Raw genomic sequence first — 14,099 nt, 5'->3', positions numbered from 1 at the left:
TAATACCCCCCCTATTCCCACCGATCATATAACCCCCCATGACCCAACATCGATCATAGTAAACCCCCCATGTACCCACTGATCATATAACCCCCCATGTACTCACCGCATCATATAACCCCAATGTACCCACTGATCAATAACCCCCCCATGTACCCACCGATCATATAACCCCCCATGTACCCACTGATCATAATAAACCCCCCATGTACCCACCGATCATATTAACCCCCTGTACCCACCGATCATATAACCCCCCCCCCCAGTTCCAGGGGGTCACTCACTTCCTGTAGGACAGGGTGGGTTTGCGCACAAAGTGGACCCACAATGCAGTCTGCATCCTCCCCTCGAAGCACCAGATGGTGGGGCAGAACTTCTCGCTGGCGACGGGGCAATAGCGTGACAGGAGCGTCCGGAGGGGCAACAAGGACACAATACTGGGCTTCTGCAGGAAACAAACCCACGAGCAAAGCTGTTACCCCGGCCCAGTGAGTCCCAGGGGCAAATGGGCAAAGAACCAGGGTTTGGGGTCCCACTACACTGGCTCCAATCAACCCTGCAGCGCACCCCCCCTTGCACCCTGTTGGGGGGAATATCAACCGGTGGCCATTGGCCAACTCCAAACATCAGCCAGATGAGTATGAAATTTGTGCAGCCAATCAGAGAAAGCCTTCATATAAGTCCCACCCCCAAGCAGCCAATCTCTGCCACAGTGTGCAGTTTGCCCCTCACCAGGCCGCCCAATGGGGCAATATCTGGCCGTCACCAATGTACCCCCAGCCCAGACTATCATTGGATGAATTCTAGGGGCCCATACCCCCCCAGTCGTGACTGTAGCCACCTACCTTGCACATACACACCCAGTAGTAGCCCAGGAAGGCGGCCGTGACCCCCAGCAGGAGGGACGGAAGGGAGGGGCTCCAACATCCACCATCTTGGGGTTCCATAGTCTGCTACGATCACTGGGGTACGTGCGCCCCGAAACAGATCCTGCACCCAAAGCACAAACAGTGTGACCCCGAGTGTTGCACCATGGGAGCCCCGGGTCCCACCCAGGAACTACAGGGCACCCACCCACCCACAGTGGCCCCCCGTATTACTGGGTGCACAGCAAATTCATTCTCAGGACCCCAAAATGTCTGAACGTTGATCTGTGTGAGTGACCGGCACTGAAACTGTTATATATTGGGGACTTTATATACAAATACAGGAAATAATCCAGTAACCAATCCCTGTGGGGCAAAAGCTGAAAAGACGAATTGGCTTAGTTCCCCTTATCTCTGTGGGTTTAGTAGCCAGCAGGCCGTGGGGTAAATGCTGCCTATCTTTGGGTGGGCTAGACTTGGCCAATGGGATTCTTTGGGTGGGTTAGACTTGGCCAATGGGATTCTTTGGGTGGGTTAGACTTGGCCAATGGGATTCTTTGGGTGGGTTAGACTTGGCCAATGGGATTCGTTGGGTGGGCTAGACTTGGCCAATGGGATTCTTTGGGTGGGTTAGACTTGGCCAATGGGATTCTTGGGTGGGCCTAGATCTTGGCCAATGGGATTCTTTGGTGGTAGACCTTGGCAATGGATTCTTTGGGTGGGTTAGACTTGGCCAATGGGATTCGTTGGGTGGGCCTAGACTATGGCCAATGGATTCTTCTGGGTGGTTAGACTTGGCCATGGGATTCTTTGGGTGGGCTGACTTGGCCAATGGATTCTTGGCGGTGAGGCTAGCCTTTGGCAATGCGATTCTTGGGCTGGGCTAGCCTTGGCCAATGGGTTCTTGAGCGTGGGTTAACTTGGGCCAATGCGGATTCTATTGGGTGGGCTAGACTTGCCAATGGGATTCTTTGGGTGGGCTAGCCTTGGCCAATGGGATTCTTTGGGTGGGCTAGCCTTGGCCAATGGGATTCTTTGGGTGGGTTAGACTTGGCCAATGGGATTCTTTGGGTGGGCTAGCCTTGGCCAATGGGATTCTTTGGGTGGGTTAGACTTGGCCAATGGGATTCTTTGGGTGGGCTAGACTTGGCCAATGGGATTCTTTGGGTGGGCTAGCCTTGGCCAATGGGATTCTTTGGGTGGGCTAGCCTTGGCCAATGGGATTCTTTGGGTGGGTTAGACTTGGCCAATGGGATTCTTTGGGTGGGCTAGACTTGGCCAATGGGATTCTTTGGGTGGGCTAGACTTGGCCAATGGGATTCTTTGGGTGGGCTAGCCTTGGCCAATGGGATTCTTTGGGTGGGCTAGCCTTGGCCAATGGGATTCTTTGGGTGGGCTAGCCTTGGCCAATGGGATTCTTTCTTTTTAATTTTTTTAAGTTTGATGGTGTTTTTTGCACCCACTTACGCCAACCTGTATATGGGTTGGTGGGAGGAGACTCACTTATATGGGGGCTCTACGGATTTTCTATAAACGCTGTGTAGTGGATCTCCTGCTGGTTGGGCTCTAAATGGATTCTTTTGATTTTGTCTCTCACTTAAATGGAAATTCTTTAAGCTTGAGATTTACTAACATTTTGTTTTTGGATCTGAAACTGATCGCTAGTAATTTAGGGGCGGAGCTTGTGCAGGTAAGTCGCTTCTGAGGCCGATTCGTGCCAACCCAGTCATCTATTTAAGGGCATCCCATTAGGGCAGTTCTATAGGGTACGTAGGGACTGTAGCGCTAAAGGGGTATTTATTGAACAAGCTTGTTTCTACGTGACAGGTTTCTACCCCGCGGTTACACAACGAAACCTCTTTATCCGCCTGTATTAGGGCTTTGTATACGGACAGGTCGGAATTACTCAGCAATAACCCAAACAAGAGGGTGAACTTTAGTGCTGGTAACACTAGGGGGCGTAATGACAGTGTCCGATTGGTGAATACAAATAAAAGCAAAAATAAGGCTACTAACACTAATATTGGTGGCAATAATAATGATTTCAGCCAATGGAAAGGACTGTGGGATAGCGGTTTTTGTAACCACGAATAGTAACCAGTTTTATAAAATGAAGGTATTTAATGGCCTTTTACCGTTATAATGATCCCCTTCTGGCGACGATCTTACAAAATGGTGGCACGAAAAGCTTTAACAATAGGTAACGTTTTATCTCCCACATTGTGGGGATCGCAGCCCAAAAAGACCACCTGATTAACCCCTAAAGGGACGTATCCGCGTGGGGCACGAGGGGCATCACTTATATTAAACAATCTGTAGCCGTTGGGAGTTCCACATCCGGTCAGTCTCTCTATATGCGGATTGCAATACACAGTGGGCCCCATTCACTAAAGTGCGATTAAACGTGCGCTAAAAATTTTATCGCGTCTTAATTTTGGCGACTTTTTGCACGATTCACTGTAAGCATACTTGCGCTTTTTTACGCGCGGTATTTTATGCAATAGGTTTGTCACGATAAATAGCGTGCGCAGTATTTTCCGCAATCGGCAGCATCAAACTGGCGCCATTTTGCCCTGGGGGAGCTAGAGAGGTGCTGTGTAAATGTTTATTTGCAAAAAAAAGCCCAAAAACCAATAAAAATATATATTGGCGTGTACGGCTAACATGGCGTGCGTTCATTCGCGCGACTATTTATATGCGGCTACAAGTGATGAAATGTTGCGCCAGACACGGATTCGCAGTGAATTTTTGGACGTGTGGCGAATTTTTCTGCAGCAAATTTTTTCATGCGTTTCGCAAAACCATCCGCCAATGGCAAAACGCATTAAAAAAATTGCCACGCGAAAATTGGTCTGTCTTTTCCTTTAAGTTTAACAATGAAGGGGTGTGGTTACATAGTTACATAGTTACATAGGGTTGAAAAAAGACCAGTGTCCATCAAGTTCAACCCATCCAAGTAAACCCAGCACACCTAACCCACACCTACCAATCTATACACTCACATACATACACTAGAATTGTCAGTCATTGTTACGTTGGTTGTTGAATTTTGCCCCCCTCACTATAAAGCCCCCCCATGTTTAGTTTCAATCTCTGCCTATGGTTAAGTACATTAGTGTACGAAATGCGTTAGGTGTTTGAGTTTTTAATGGATAAATAAAGATCGAGTTTTAAAAAGAATATCCTGCTGTCTGGTGTGCTTGGTGTTACCCTTTCAATTTTGGGATTCTTTGGGTGGGTTAGACTTGGCCAATGGGATTCTTTGGGTGGGTTAGACTTGGCCAATGGGATTCTTTGGGTGGGTTAGACTTGGCCAATGGGATTCTTTGGGTGGGTTAGTCTTGGCCAATGGGATTCTTTGGGTGGGTTAGACTTGGCCAATGGGGTTTTAGCCTTGGCCAATGGGATTCTTTGGGTGGGCTAGCCTTGGCCAATGGGATTGCTTTGGGTGGGCTAGCCTTGGGCCAATGGGATGTTTTGGGTGGGCTAGCCTTGGCCAATGGGATTGTTTGGGTGGGCTAGCCTTGGCCAATGGGATTGTTTGGGTGGGCTAGCCTTGGCCAATGGGATTGTTTGGGTGGGCTAGCCTTGGCCAATGGGATTGTTTGGGTGGGCTAGCCTTGGCCAATGGGATTGTTTGGGTGGGCTAGCCTTGGCCAATGGGATTGTTTGGGTGGGCTAGCCTTGGCCAATGGGATGTTTGGGTGGGCAGCCTTGGCCAATGTTGTTGAGTGGGCTAGCCTTGGCCAATGGGATTGTTTGGGTGGGCTAGCCTTGGCCAATGGGATTGTTTGGGTGGGCTAGCCTTGGCCAATGGGATTGTTTGGGTGGGCTAGCCTTGGCCAATGGGATTGTTTGGGTGGGCTAGCCTTGGCCAATGGGATTGTTTGGGTGGGCTAGCCTTGGCCAATGGGATTGTTTGGGTGGGCTAGCCTTGGCCAATGGGATTGTCTGGGTGGGCTAGCCTTGGCCAATGGGATTGTTTGGGTGGGCTAGCCTTGGCCAATGGGATTGTCTGGGTGGGCTAGCCTTGGCCAATGGGATTGTTTGGGTGGGCGCACATAGAAATATCTGTTCCCAGCACAAGACAAGGTATCGGCCCAATGGGCGGTTCTGCCTTCAAGGCCACAGGAACCACGGCTGTAACTTGGGAACAGAATCCCTCTGGGTCGGGGGGGGGGGGAATCTGCACAAACGGAATTTATTCTTCCTCACGTGTAAACCCCAGGGGCTCCTGGGATACAGGTTATTGTGGGGCTGATATTCCCAAGACTCCGTGTTATTGGCCAACAATAAAGCCCTTATCTCTTGTTACATACGATAAGTGTGGGGCAAAGTACCAACATGCCGGCCGCAGGGAATGCTGGGAAACTAAGGGAGGAGGTTGGGCAATTACAGAGCTGAGCCCATTAAATGCCCCGAGATGAATCCCTGCTCTCATCAACCAATCAGCCTCCCTCTGATACTAAGGGTCCCGCCCCTTCCTGCATGAATTTCACCCCAAATCCCCCCCTAACTGGCCTTCAGGCTGGGCCCCCTTAGCCCATAACAAGGTTACAGATATATAGAAACATTGGGGTAACAGTCACCCCGCTATAGTTCCAGGGGTACCCAGGGCACAAATAAGCACTCACCCCAAATCCCCCCTAACTGGCCTTCAGGCTGGGCCCCCTTAGCCCATAACAAGGTTACAGATATATAGAAACATTGGGGTAACAGTCACCCCGCTATAGTTCCAGGGGTACCCAGGGCACAAATAAGCACTCACCCCAAATCCCCCCTAACTGGCCTTCAGGCTGGGCCCCCTTAGCCCATAACAAGGTTACAGATATATAGAAACATTGGGGGTAACAGTCACCCCGCTATAGTTCCAGGGGTACCCAGGGCACAAATAAGCACTCACCCCAAATCCCCCCCTAACTGGCCTTCAGGCTGGGCCCCCTTAGCCCATAACAAGGTTACAGATATATAGAAACATTGGGGTAACAGTCACCCCGCTATAGTTCCAGGGGTACCCAGGGCACAAATAAGCACTCACCCCAAATCCCCCCCTAACTGGCCTTCAGGCTGGGCCCCCTTAGCCCATAACAAGGTTACAGATATATAGAAACATTGGGGTAACAGTCACCCCGCTATAGTTCCAGGGGTACCCAGGGCACAAATAAGCACTCACCCCAAATCCCCCCCTAACTGGCCTTCAGGCTGGGCCCCCTTAGCCCATAACAATGTTACAGATATATAGAAACATTGGGGTAACAGTCACCCCGCTATAGTTCCAGGGGTACCCAGGGCACAAATAAGCACTCACCCCAAATCCCCCCCTAACTGGCCTTCAGGCTGGGCCCCCTTAGCCCATAACAAGGTTACAGATATATAGAAACATTGGGGTAACAGTCACCCCGCTATAGTTCCAGGGGTACCCAGGGCACAAATAAGCACTCACCCCAAATCCCCCCTAACTGGCCTTCAGGCTGGGCCCCCTTAGCCCATAACAAGGTTACAGATATATAGAAACATTGGGGTAACAGTCACCCCGCTATAGTTCCAGGGGTACCCAGGGCACAAATAAGCACTCACCCCAAATCCCCCCCTAACTGGCCTTCAGGCTGGGCCCCCTTAGCCCATAACAAGGTTACAGATATATAGAAACATTGGGGTAACAGTCACCCTGCTATAGTTCCAGGGGTACCCAGGGCACAAATAAGCACTCACCCCAAATCCCCCCCTAACTGGCCTTCAGGCTGGGCCCCCTTAGCCCATAACAAGGTTACAGATATATAGAAACATTGGGGTAACAGTCACCCCGCTATAGTTCCAGGGGTACCCAGGGCACAAAGCTTACTGAGTGGGCCAGTAGGTTGGTATGGGGCAGTTACTTCTGTGGCCCTGGGGCCCCTGGATGGTCAGGAAGGGAGGGGTATGAATCCTGGGATTAACCCTGGAATGTTCCCAGCAGCCGGCATGGGGTTGTTTATACTGAGAATCCCACACACAAGCCAGTCCTCTCCCCTGTGAGGGCCCCAGGGGCCCTATTAATATTGGGGGATTCCCACCCAGTGAGGGGCAGCCATATTTATGTACAGATCAGTACAACCCCTCCCCCCACTGCAGCACAGACACCCCCAAACCTCCTCACACTCTATAAATAACAGATTCCACCAATCAGCAACGAGCAGTAACCGGCACAGAATGCAGCGATGCAATTGGTCACTCAGAGAGATGTCGGTACTTACCGCCGGGACTTCACTCTCTCAGGGTCCGGTAAGTGGTTCTGTGCTGCCCCAGGGGACTGGCCCACTTACTACACTGGGGGGGGGGACTATGGCTGCCGGGGGGCTTGGGGTCGAGGGGGGCAGGTAAGGAAAGAAAGGGGTGCTACGTCCCAACCCTCCTTCTAGGTCCCTACTGGGCGCTTCCCCGGCTCACACTGAGGAGCAATTAGGGCCCCCCCCCCCCCCCCCGCAGAACCTTCAGGAATCCGGGTCCCCCTCCTTTCACTTTCACTTTCCACTTCCAGCGCAGCAGGACATTACCGGGAACTGCGGGCACTGCCACCTAGCGGCTGTGTGTGGTACTGACACCCCTGTATCTGCGGGTTAGTGGGGGACCCAGGAGAGGGGAGGGGGCAGGGGCTGAGTGACGTGTTAGTTGGGGGGGGTTCCCCTAGAATACGTTCCAGTAGACAAATGACAATTATATATGGATACAAAGCAGCTGGTCTTTCTGGGGGGGATGTTACCCTAAACCCTCACCATTCTCCCTCTGGGACCCAGAGATTTCATTCCCTGTCACCCCCCCCCCGCCCAGCTTTAGGGGTTCAGAAAACACAAAGAATAAAGGAGACCATCTGCAAACTGCTTACATTATACTGAATGGCCCATTTACCCCTGAAATGTTCTGTAACCTGCAGGGTATTATAGGAGTATAAAAGGGGTTAATAGGAGGCAGTCAGGTGTTCCCCCATAATCCCCTGCGCCAACCTTGGGTTTCTGCACTTATTTATCTCTCTCCTAGGGATTGTGTGAGTGTGAGTGAGTGTAAGTGAGTGTGATTGAGTGTGAGTGAGTGTGTTAGTGTGTGTGTGGGAGAGGGTTACAGATGGAGGGACCGGCAGGGAGAGGGTTACAGATGGAGGGACCGGCAGGGAGAGGGTTACAGATGGAGGGACCGGCAGGGAGAGGGTTACAGATGGAGGGACCGGCAGGGAGAGGGTTACAGATGGAGGGACCGGCAGGGAGAGGGTTACAGATGGAGGGACCGGCAGGGAGAGGGTTACAGATGGAGGGACCGGCAGGGAAGAGGGTTACAGATGGAGGGACCGGCAGGGAGAGGGTTACAGATGGAGGACCGGCAGGGAGAGGGTTACAGATGGAGACGGCAGGGAGAGGGTTACAGATGGAGGGACCGCAGGGAGAGGGTTACAGATGGAGGGACCGGCAGGGAGAGGGTTACAGATGGAGGGACCGGCAGGGAGAGGGTTACAGATGGTGGGACCGGCAGGGAGAGGGTTACAGATGGAGGGACCGGCAGGGAGAGGGTTACAGATGGTGGGACCGGCAGGGAGAGGGTTACAGATGGAGGGACCGGCAGGGAGAGGGTTACAGATGGAGGGACCGGCAGGGAGAGGGTTACAGATGGAGGGACCGGCAGGGAGAGGGTTACAGATGGAGGGACCGGCAGGGAGAGGGTTACAGATGGAGGGACCGGCAGGAGAGGGTTACAGATGGTGGGACCGGCAGGGAGAGGGTTACAGATGGAGGGACCGGCAGGGAGAGGGTTACAGATGGAGGGACCGGCAGGGAGAGGGTTACAGATGGAGGGACCGGCAGGGAGAGGGTTACAGATGGAGGGACCGGCAGGGAGAGGGTTACAGATGGAGGGACCGGCAGGGAGAGGGTTACAGATGGAGGGACCGGCAGGGAGAGGGTTACAGATGGAGGGACCGGCAGGGAGAGGGTTACAGATGGAGGGACCGGCAGGGAGAGGTTACAGATGGAGGGACCGGCAGGGAGAGGGTTACAGATGGAGGGACCGGCAGGGAGAGGGTTACAGATGGAGGGACCGGCAGGGAGAGGGTTACAGATGGAGGGACCGGCAGGGAGAGGGTTACAGATGGAGGGACCGGCAGGGAGAGGGTTACAGATGGAGGGACCGGCAGGGAGAGGGTTACAGATGGAGGGACCGGCAGGGAGAGGGTTACAGATGGAGGGACCGGCAGGGAGAGGGTTACAGATGGAGGGACCGGCAGGGAGAGGGTTACAGATGGTGGGACCGGCAGGGAGAGGGTTACAGATGGTGGGACCGGCAGGGAGAGGGTTACAGATGGAGGGACCGGCAGGGAGAGGGTTACAGATGGAGGGACCGGCAGGGAGAGGGTTACAGATGGAGGGACCGGCAGGGAGAGGGTTACAGATGGAGGGACCGGCAGGGAGAGGGTTACAGATGGAGTGGAAGGGTTAATGCTGCTGCAGAGGCTGTGTGTGGCAGTGACAGGGTTAAAGCTGATGTGGGCAGGGGGCGGGGCAGCACTGCAGAGAGGAGGGGACACTGCGGAGTTGCAGACAGACAGTTGCAGACAGACAGTTGCTGACAGAGGTGAGTGCCACGACACAACTACATCTATATCCTGTGAGTGTGAGATATATATATGTGAGTGTGAGTGTGCATAGATACGACACACACATGTATGTACATATACACTACTGAGCCGCACACACACATACACCCTGTATCTGCCCCATCACTTACACACACAGTATATACACACACTCACACTCACACTCACACACAGTATATACACACACTCACACTCACACTCACACACAGTATATACACACACTCACACTCACACACAGTATATATATATATATACACACACAGTATATACACACACTCACACTCACTCTCACACTCACACACACTCTCACTCACACACACAGTATATACACACACTCACTCTCACACTCACACTCACTCTCACACACACTCTCACTCACACACACAGTATATACACACACTCACTCTCACACTCACACACACTCTCACTCACACACACAGTATATACACACACTCACACTCTCACTCACACACACAGTATATACACACACTCACACTCACACTCTCACTCACATACACAGTATTTACACACAGCCCAGTAGCCCCACATGTGTGTGTGAATAGGGGCAGCAGGGGTGTGTGGGGGGGTCAGTGGGGCTGTCAGGCTGGGGGGGTCACTGGTTTAACTGTGTGTGAGTGAGTGTGAGAGTGTGAGTGAGTGTGAGTGAGTATGAGTGTGAGTATGAGTGAGTGTATGAGTGTGAGTATGAGTGAGTGTGTGAGTGAGTATGAGTGTGAGTGAGTGAGTATGAGTGAGTGTGAGTGTATGAGTGTGAGTGAGTATGAGTGTGAGTGGGTGTATGAGTGTGAGTATGAGTGTGAGTGAGTATGAGTGAGTGTGTGAGTGTGAGTGAGTATGAGTGAGTATGAGTGTGAGTGAGTGGTGTTTGTGGGGTGTGAGTTAATCACGTTACATACAAACCTGCTGAATATATAACTGTGTGTAAATTGTATGTGGGGGTAATATTGGCCACAGCACAGACTGGGGCAGGTAGGATGGCTGGGGGTAAGTACTAGGGCAGGTTACTGGTATAGATCCCATAATGGGGTGTGGCCTACAGGCTGGATGGGGGCGGGTCTGGGGCACCTCTGGGTCAGTAGCTATGGGGGGGGTAGAGGGGTAAGTGGGAGGGGTAAGGCAGAGTAAATAACAATAACAATGTGCCCCAGCAGGCAGGGTAGAATTGGCACTGGGGCATGTGGAGTGGGAGTGGCTATGGAGGGATGTGCAAGGTATGGGAGTGGCTATGGAGGAGTGGGTGTGGCTACAGATTGATGTGGAAGCAGTGGGTGTGGCTATGGAGGGAAGATCGTGGCAGAAACCCTTGGACTCAGTACTTTGCCCCCATTTCCCAAGCTGTAATGGGTTCATCAAGATGAACTGCAGGTCGGTTGCCATTGGTAACTGCCCTGGTGTAATTATAGTGCCCATGTCTGAGCCCCATGGGGTCTGTGTTTTCTGTGGGAAGGTCGTGGGCAGTGAGATGGGCGGGGGGGTACATACAGGGCAAACTGAAAAGATGGAGACTGGGGGCCCAGGGTGGCACAGCGACTCGGGTGGGTAAATGTGCTGGGGCAGGTTAGGAAGGGTGGGGGGAGATAAGAGAGAGTAAAGGTTCAGGTTTATGGTTATTGGACCAACAGCCTCATCATCGTTATGTGTGAGGGAATTGATTGGCTGTCAGAAGGGGCTGATGGGAAGGTCAAGGAGAGAAGCTTAAAGGGGAGGTGGTAAGTGACTGGGGACAGTAGGGCAAGATGGGGACAGTAGGACAAGATGGAGACAGTAGTACAAGATGGAGACAGTAGGGCAAGATGGAGACAGTAGGGCAAGATGGGGACAGTAGGACAAGATGGAGACAGTAGGGCAAGATGGGGACAGTAGGACAAGATGGAGACAGTAGGACAAGATGGAGACAGTATGACAAGATGGAGACAGTAGGACAAGATGGAGACAGTAGGGCAAGATGGAGACAGTAGGGCAAGATGGGGACAGTAGGGCAAGATGGGGACAGTAGGGCAAGATGGAGACAGTAGGACAAGATGGAGACAGTAGGGCAAGATGGGGACAGTAGGGCAAGATGGAGACAGTAGGACAAGATGGAGACAGTAGGGCAAGATGGGGACAGTAGGACAAGATGGAGACAGTATGACAAGATGGAGACAGTAGGACAAGATGGAGACAGTAGGGCAAGATGGAGACAGTAGGGCAAGATGGGGACAGTAGGGCAAGATGGAGACAGTAGGGCAAGATGGAGACAGTAGGGCAAGATGGGGACAGTAGGACAAGATGGAGACAGTAGGACAAGATGGAGACAGTAGGACAAGATGGAGACAGTAGGACAAGATGGAGACAGTAGGGCAAGATGGAGACAGTAGGGCAAGATGGGGACAGTAGGACAAGATGGAGACAGTAGGGCAAGATGGGGACAGTAGGACAAGATGGAGACAGTAGGACAAGATGGAGACAGTAGGACAAGATGGAGAGAGTAGGACAAGATGGGGACAGTAGGGCAAGATGGGGACAGTAGGGCAAGATGGAGACAGTAGGGCAAAATGGAGACAGTAGGGCAAGATGGGGGCAGTAGGGCAAGATGGAGACCGTAGGGCAAGATGGAGACAGTAGGGCAAGATGAAGACAGTAGGGCAAGATGGGGACAGTAGGGCAAGATGGAGACAGTAGGGCAAGATGGAGACAGTAGGGCAAGATGGAGACAGTAGGACAAGATGGAGACAGTAGGACAAGATGGAGACAGTAGGACAAGATGAAGACAGTAGGGCAAGATGGAGACAGTAGGACAAGATGAAGACAGTAGGGCAAGATGGGGACAGTAGGACAAGATGGAGACAGTAGGACAAGATGGAGACAGTAGGGCAAGATGGGGACAGTAGGACAAGATGGAGACAGTAGGGCAAGATGGGAGCAGTAGGACAAGATGGAGACAGTAGGACAAGATGGAGACAGTAGGACAAGATGGAGACAGTAGGGCAAGATGGAGACAGTAGGACAAGATGGGGACAGTAGGACAAGATGGGGACAGTAGGGCAAGATGGAGACAGTAGGGCAAGATGGAGACAGTAGGGCAAGATGGAGACAGTAGGGCAAGATGGAGACAGTAGGACAAGATGGAGACAGTAGGGCAAGATGGAGACAGTAGGACAAGATGGAGACAGTAGGGCAAGATGGAGACAGTAGGGCAAGATGGAGACAGTGGGACAAGATGGGGACAGTAGGGCAAGATGGAGACAGTGGGACAAGATGGGGACAGTAGGGCAAGATGGAGACAGTAGGGCAAGATGGAGACAGTAGGACAAGATGGAGACAGTAGGGCAAGATGGAGACAGTGGGACAAGATGGAGACAGTAGGGCAAGATGGAGACAGTAGGACAAGATGGAGACAGTAGGGCAAGATGGAGACAGTAGGACAAGATGGAGACAGTAGGGCAAGATGGAGACAGTAGGACAAGATGGAGACAGTAGGGCAAGATGGAGACAGTGGGACAAGATGGAGACAGTAGGGCAAGATGGAGACAGTAGGGCAAGATGGGGACAGTAGGGCAAGATGGAGACAGTAGGGCAAGATGGAGACAGTAGGACAAGATGGAGACAGTAGGGCAAGATGGGGACAGTAGGGCAAGATGGGGACAGTAGGGCAAGATGGGGACAGTAGGGCAAGATGGGGACAGTAGTAATGGTGCCAAGCCCAGGGGGCAGTTAGGTTGGCAGTGCCCTCATAGCTGAACACGGTGCCAGTATTTCTGTGTTTCAGGGTGCCAAGATGAGAGCTGTTTGTGCCCTGCTGCTGCTGCCGATACTTCTGGGCCAGGGATGGGCTGCGCCCCGGGCACTACAGGGAGGCCGGTGAGTCTGACCTACGGCTGCTAAAGGGATTCTGGGAGGCAGTAACAATGATATCAGAACATGGTGGCACCAATTGCTAATCCCAGTGCCAAGCTGTGCCAGGGCGCCTACCCCACGCCCCCTGCTGGTAGTGTTGGGTAATGCTAATGGGTGGGCGGAGCTTGGCATGGACAATGCCCATACAGAGGGGTGAGGGGCAGAAGGGCGGTGCCTGTATCTGGGCATATATAGTGCCATCTTATTCATACATTAACCCTTGTCATTCTGCCCCAGGTCTGAGCACGTTGGCATCAGAAACCCGTTCTCCCAGGGCCCCGAGGAGCTCAGGTAGGTACGTTCCCTGGGTCTCTGTCCCCAGCCAGTGGCCCCAAATACTCCTCCTCCTGGGCCCTAGTGCTACTACAGCTTTACTCTGTGTGTAACTCGGTCAGTAGTGCTAGCCAATGAGAGCTCTGGACTTTACCAACCGATAGCCAATCAGAGCATGGGAAGATCTTCTCCCAGCCAGTAGCAATAGCCTAGATCAAGGCTCCGCCCCCAGCTATTTACAGGCTCTTCTCTTACCACCTTCCTTCTGCCCCAAGAATGTGCCAACCTGAGCATCTGCCCCACAGAGGGCAAGTAAGAGGCAACCCGGCTGTAACTCACCTGGGGGGGCAAGAGGAGCTAAAAGGGATACAGGATCCATACACTTTGGTTTGGTACCTCCCCTTTTCCTGTGGTAGCCAATCCCTGGGCTGCAGGGTTGGGACAGA

At 52.6% G+C, this 14,099-nt stretch overlaps 1 protein-coding gene and 1 pseudogene across 1 annotated transcript in view; one reads left to right on the top strand and one right to left on the bottom strand.

Moving 5' to 3' along the window:
* Positions 1-7,332, bottom strand: part of LOC116410813 — a 22,093-nt pseudogene extending 14,761 nt beyond the window's left edge.
* cgref1 (cell growth regulator with EF-hand domain 1) overlaps positions 7,034-14,099 on the top strand; it is a 9,727-nt gene continuing 2,661 nt past the window's right edge. Inside the window, exons 1-3 of the mRNA XM_031901922.1 lie at positions 7,034-7,127; positions 13,253-13,344; positions 13,618-13,671. Coding sequence (XP_031757782.1) covers positions 7,056-7,127; positions 13,253-13,344; positions 13,618-13,671 — 218 coding nt within the window. The 5' untranslated portion in view covers positions 7,034-7,055. The remainder of the gene's footprint in view (positions 7,128-13,252; positions 13,345-13,617; positions 13,672-14,099) is intronic.

Source organism: Xenopus tropicalis, chromosome 5 (assembly GCF_000004195.4).
Source record: "Xenopus tropicalis strain Nigerian chromosome 5, UCB_Xtro_10.0, whole genome shotgun sequence".
In the NCBI taxonomy this organism is placed as follows: domain Eukaryota; kingdom Metazoa; phylum Chordata; class Amphibia; order Anura; family Pipidae; genus Xenopus; species Xenopus tropicalis.
Note: the sequence above shows the minus strand (reverse complement) of the source record. Positions and strands in the feature narration are given on the sequence as shown.